The sequence below is a fragment of the Blastocystis sp. subtype 4 genome, assembly GCF_000743755.1.
Source record: "Blastocystis sp. subtype 4 strain WR1 chromosome Unknown seqid_0436, whole genome shotgun sequence".
Classification (NCBI taxonomy): domain Eukaryota; class Bigyra; order Opalinata; family Blastocystidae; genus Blastocystis; species Blastocystis sp. subtype 4.
Genome location: NW_014569111.1, coordinates 1 through 6,174, shown reverse-complemented (window position 1 = coordinate 6,174; position 6,174 = coordinate 1). Strand labels below are relative to the sequence as shown.

Below are 6,174 nucleotides of genomic sequence, written 5' to 3'. Positions count from 1 at the left end.
GAATGTTCGAGTGAAGTATTCTGGAGGAGTGGCTGCCTATCTGAATGGAAATCTGGTTGCTCGATTCAATCTGGCTGATAGTTTCAGTCCAGACACAGAATCTCTTGCTGTTCATGATGCTAGTGTGTTCTCGAAGTTCCATGTGATTCTGGCAACAGCTGGAATTCAGGAAGGCAATAATGTGTTCAGTTCTTCTGATCCTGTTGTGTTTGATGCTACTGGAGTATTTGGAGTTGAAGATTGTTCTACTGTTGTTGATTCTTATTCTTCTCTCACTTCTACGAATCCCACTTCAGGTACTCTTGATGGAATCATGGATCTGGATCCTTACACTACAGGTCAGTTGCCTAGCACTGCTGGAACATATGTCGAATGGACTGTTGAGAATCTGGAAGGAAGCAAATGGAACTCATTCAACATGATTGTTTCGTACTCTCTATCTCGTTATGGTATTCAAATCACAGGTCAAGCAAATCCTGATGATGCTGAAGATGAGCCAATTGAACTATTTTACAACGCTACACTCTCTCTGACGGATCGTACAAAACCCCAGTTGTCTGTGCCTGTGGCTCTGGCTGGGTTCCGTAAGTATCGATGGGAGATGACACAGGCTGCATCAGCTACACTGACAATTGGATCAATCAATATGGCTTATTGCAAGGCTTCAGGTACTGTATGTCCTGGTATTGGCACCTATCCATCTGTTATGGAGGGTCAAATCTCTCCCTCATATTGTCCGGCTGGATTCCAAGGTTACTCATATCGTACGTGTGAGAATGGTCAGTTGAGTGATATTATGACAGACAAATGTAAATACAAGCCACCAGTGAGTGCCCGTTACTTATCATCACAATACACCTTCATTAAGGATACTCACGTATCATCTGGTTTACCTGTCTCAGTGAATGTGATTACCAGATGGTATGTTGATGAGAACGTACAGTTGCCTGTTGGACTCAATTTGGATCCATTGACAGGTGAAATCAGTGGAATCCCTACCAGTATTCAGGAACTGATATCATACACCGTTTACGCTGAGAATCCTTCTGGAGCGACTTCCACAGTCATCACCATTCAAGTACGCAAAGGAACATGCTTGGCTGAGGGTATGTTCCCTGTGACAGAAGTTGGCGAGACAGCTGTTTACGAGTGCTCATCGCAAGGTAGTTATGTTGGAACCCAGAAGCGTGAATGTCGATTAGGAGATCAGGATGGAGTATGGCAAGCTGCTTCAGGATTCTGTGTCTCCATTTTTATGATCGTCATTCTGATTCTTGTAGTTATCATTGTCATTGCGGTGGTTGTTCTGATTCTCATTCGAACATCGTCTCGAAGAAAGGCTGTTGGTGGAGTGAAGGGAAAGAGTGCTGGTAAGAAGAATGTGGTCAAAGCCACGAAACCGAAAAAGGAAGTGAAAAAGGAAGTGAAAGTCTAATTAGGAAGAAACATGATTGTTGTACATACTACTTGACTACCAAGAAATCGTTGTTCCAGTCTTACCAATTGTATTCTGGCATACAGGACATGTATGTGTAGTTTTAGATTTCTTGAATATAACTAGCATGCCAATAACCATAAACAACACATAGATTGGAATCCCGATCATTACTAAGTTAAAGTTATCAGAGAATACTCCCAATAGAGTTAAAATAGGAATCAACACTCCCATACCAATAATGTAGCTACAGCTTACATCCATCAGCTAAGTACTTACAAAAACAAGATCATAGGTAAGCGAACTTGAGTTAGAGTCATTACATGACAATGAGGACAACGTACTAATGTGGACCTATAAATCAATCTTCTGAACTAACAACCACTGCACTTTTAGGACAACAGAATTTGTGGGCCTGTATATCATATCTAAATACAATCCTACTCAACAGGCACTGCTTGCGGGATATCTAAAGACACTGGTATAACATAAGGTTGAGGTTGTGAATTGTATGCTTGAGGTTGTGACATATACAGTTGAGGCTGAAGAGTGGATACAGGATACGATGGCACTTGATACACCGATGAACCCTTCCAATTAGTTCTATCATTTGAGATCTACAATATCTTGAGTATTGATACTGACTTCTTTACTAATCATACTTCTATATAAGAAATAGTGATAATCTGGATATATTGAAGTCAGTGAATTGAACCGAATTCTTTAGTCTAATAGTGTTTTGTCATGCAAAACTGTTCACAGTCTTTTGATTCTTATAATGATTGCTATTTTGATTATCTTAGTGATTATATTCAAAATGGTTCACTAAAGTGCCAAATGGATTCACCACCTGAACAAGTCGAAGATGAAGCCAAAGAATCAGCTATCAAAGTGGAAGTGAAAATGGAAACCCCATCTCAACCTCAACTCAAGATAAAGGAACAATTGACAGAAAGACCAGTTTCTAGAAAGAATCATGACGGATCCTTACTATGGTGCACACATCCGGGTTGCCGTTATTGTTGTACTTCTACTAGTATGATGTCTTCACATATTCATGCTCATACTATTCAAACTCCTTTCAATTGTGAATTTCCTGGTTGTGGTAAGTCTTTTAAGACCAAAGGAGCTCTCAAGTATCACAGAGCTTTGCATACTGGTGAAACCTTATATCGTTGTCATTTTAAAGACTGCGATTTTTGCTGTCCATCAAAACGATATTTGAAAACACATGAATTGATCCATACTGGAGAGAATCCCTTCATATGTCCATATGAAGGATGTCCATACAAGTGTAAACAGAAGGCATTACTTACACAACACATTCGAAATCATACAGGAGAACTTCGTTTTCACTGTAAAGTGGAAGGTTGCCGATTTGCATGTGTTCAGAGTTCTCAGATGCTCAAACATATGCGGAAGGAACATCAGTTTGAATACGATGATTGTTTCAACAAATACCCTCATAAAGGATTATAACTGAACGTTACTAAACAACTCAACCATGCACAAACATTGTTGCATCATACTCTGGATTCGCTTCCAACCATCCTCCTGATCCATACTAATTTCTTTCAATACTGGTTGAATATCACTCATTCCACTCAATACATCACTGTATAGCTGAAGTGTGCGCTCCAGCAGAGCCTGGATCATTTCATAATCCACTTGAGCCTTCACAGCCACTCGGAAGAACGCAAACAGACGACGCAAGGCATCTTTGCCAATCGAATCCATTGGACCCATACAAAGCATACGTAGCTGTGCATCGACAGATGCTACAGTAGCATGACGGAAATGAATCAGAACTGGATAGAAGGATCCCAGCGTAATTCGAACATCGTCTTCATCTTCAATCTCTCTACGAATGAAACGTCCTGAATCCAATTACGTGACATCTGAGATACTCTCATTGGCATCACACTCGTGAAGCAAACGCTGTAAATCTGTCTCCAGCCTCGTTACATCTCCCTGGCTCACAAAGCGACTGGTACCTGCCTCTTCTTCCATCATATTTGCTGACTGCTGATCATTTGTCTGGCTCTCAGCAGACTCTACGGCTACGAACGTCGGCTGCAGACCACTGGCTGTAGGTAGGAAGAAGGGAGCCTTCTCGGGTGCTTTCGGCGGCTCCTCTGGCTTGTTCCGTTCTCGGATCTGCTCCAGAATTGGCAACGAGGACCACTTATTACGAGGAGAATGAGTCAAAACCACGGTTCCACCAGCTACTCGAGACGATAAATGGACTTCCATTCCCGTGGGAATTGATTGGGTTGACTTCATTTCCAAGGGAGTTTCTTCAGAGAGAGTCTTTTCCTCGTCCATAAGATAGGGAGCAGAAGGAGCAGTGGCCAGTAATACATCCGAGTAGAAGCAATTATTAGCCCAAATCTGAATACCAATCTGATTCTGATGGCTGGTTGCTATAAATTCATCATTGGTGGATATTGTTAACGATACCACTGGCTTCGTGAAATGAATCCAATCAATCATTCGACCTAAACATGATCACACGTCAGTATCAGACTACTATTAGGAACGTCAAACACACGCACATCTCCACTATCATCCGCCACCAGAAGCCAACGACCCGCTTCGTTCATATTCATAGCTGTGATATCATGAGTTATCTCGAATCGACGAATCAGACTGAATGTCTGTGAATCGTAGATACGGACAGAACGATCCACAGTAGCCACAGCAATAAGACCTGTGGACCGAGAGAAGATTGCTTGACAAGGAAGTGCAGGGAGTGTGATTGAGTGTAATAGTGTACGTTCAATGAGATCCCAAATGTGAATGGTTTGATCAGCACTCACTGAGATTACTCTCTGCGATCATTCCTTTATCTCACACCTACCGTGTTGGTAATATCAACACCCACAGTGATTACACGATCACTATGGTGACCCTTCCCCTCTTGCTGGCTTCCGCTTGACAGATATCCCAATAATGCCTGCTTCACGATAAACCCCTTCTTAGCTTCTCGTGGTAACGAACCTCGATACAGTCCTGACTGGAGGTTGTATCTAATGTCACAAAATCTCCCTCAGTGGTACATGGCAATGCTCCCATCACGATATCCCACCACACCTGTCTCACCACTGTTGCTCACATCACAACACAGAGCATAGTTCTCTGATTCACGAACTTCCTCTGGCAACTGCAATTGGAGATTCGTCTTCACATGATCATAGAACCTCCAACCAATTGCTACACAACTGTGCTCGTGACATGTTACGATATTCGACCAAGCACGATCTCGACCTTCAGAATAAGCAAAATCTGAACAATTATTGGATTCAAGAAATCATACCGATTATCACAGGAAGACGTTTATAAGCGTTTTCAGGTCTCGATGACTTGACCTTCTTTGCATCACTTCCTTGCGACAATTCTCTCGAAGTATTCTCCCTCATGATATGGAAATCACGGAAAGCTCCATCGAGACCAGCTGACAACAGACTCATCCCCAAACCATCTCCTCCGTCATCTCGTGAAATGACAGAATTATAGCCTATTTTTGACATTACATCCAATCACTTACCATAGAAGCGTATCATGGCTGAACTGTCCGTATGACCCTGTCTGGAAAGTACTACTCGAGGTGAATAATCCATCTCATCGATTGTCCACAGTTTCATGGAATTGTCAATTCCCGCGGAAATGAAACGCATGCTATCGGGAAGAAAGAATGCCGAATGAATGGCTCCCTCGTGAGCATTTTCGTTCTCAAAGTGAAGTCTGCGTTCTTTCACATTCCACAAACAAATGTGACCATCAGCGCCTGAAGACAGTAGAAGTGGTGCTTTTGTCATACTTGAGAAGAAAGAAAGACTTGTGACACCAGAGGCTTGTTGAAAATGCATCACACTCTATAACTGAAAGAGCATTCCTATCTCAACCTTATCGTACTTCAGATTCAGTACATCAATTTCTCCATTTTCTAAGCCAATTGCTACAATATCCACAGTCGGTGCCTGTTCCATGAACGAAATGCCATTAGAATAGCCCTTAAAGTCCATGATGAGCGAACCTGTACGGATATTCCACAACTGAAGCTTTCCTGTTGCACTTCCTACCAAAACCTTGTTCATATAGGTATTTGGATGCATAACAAATGAAGGATGAAATTCTCGACCTAGATTGATCGTTCGAATCAGTTCCATAGTTGTCCAATTCCAAACACACAAATACCCATCATCAGAGGTACTAATAAGATAATCAGCAATACGAAGAAGGGTAACAATAGTTCCGAATTCTCCCTTCATCGTTCCAACCAATGAAAAACGCTTCCATTTCAAAATGTCCTTTCCCACCGCTGTAAAGGTATATTCTCGACTTACCTCAACAACACTATATGTAATAAATCGAATTCATATATTACTTGATGTCTTCGGTAAGTTGTGTAGAAGACATGATGTTTTGAAGCTTTTGGGCTGAATACACATGAAACGATTTGCCGATTGGAACGGTTAAGAATACTTCGGTTCCTAAATCTCAAGTTATTTCTAAGAACCATACCGAGATAGTTTGGACAAATTCGTTGTTTGCCACAAATGAGGCCAACCACTTTATATGGATAGAATATCCTTGAACCGGTCCTTTCGCTCATTTTTGAAGACAATACATTATCTCCAAATTCCCGTGATTCTTGTATAGTCAAGAAACAAATCAACATCCTAAATCAAACAGAATTCTTTTCATCTCCTATATTTGTTGTACTCTTTTCAGTATTT

The 6,174-nt window shown here is 41.5% G+C and overlaps 2 protein-coding genes across 2 annotated transcripts; one reads left to right on the top strand and one right to left on the bottom strand.

Moving 5' to 3' along the window:
• Window positions 1–313: 313 nt before the first annotated feature.
• JH06_4794 (hypothetical protein) lies at window positions 314–1,435 on the top strand (the record flags this gene model as incomplete). Its single annotated transcript, XM_014669685.1, has 1 exon — window positions 314–1,435. The coding sequence occupies one exon, from the start codon at window positions 314–316 to the stop codon at window positions 1,433–1,435; it is 1,122 nt and encodes a 373-aa protein (XP_014525171.1).
• Window positions 1,436–2,908: 1,473 nt separating this feature from the next.
• Window positions 2,909–6,050, bottom strand: JH06_4793 (hypothetical protein; the record flags this gene model as incomplete). The annotated part of the gene is made up of 10 exons (XM_014669684.1): window positions 2,909–3,296; window positions 3,327–3,933; window positions 3,966–4,253; window positions 4,292–4,464; window positions 4,495–4,720; window positions 4,752–4,952; window positions 4,983–5,310; window positions 5,341–5,791; window positions 5,823–5,928; window positions 5,960–6,050. The coding sequence occupies 10 exons, from the start codon at window positions 6,048–6,050 to the stop codon at window positions 2,909–2,911; spliced, it is 2,859 nt and encodes a 952-aa protein (XP_014525170.1).
• Window positions 6,051–6,174: the final 124 nt, after the last annotated feature.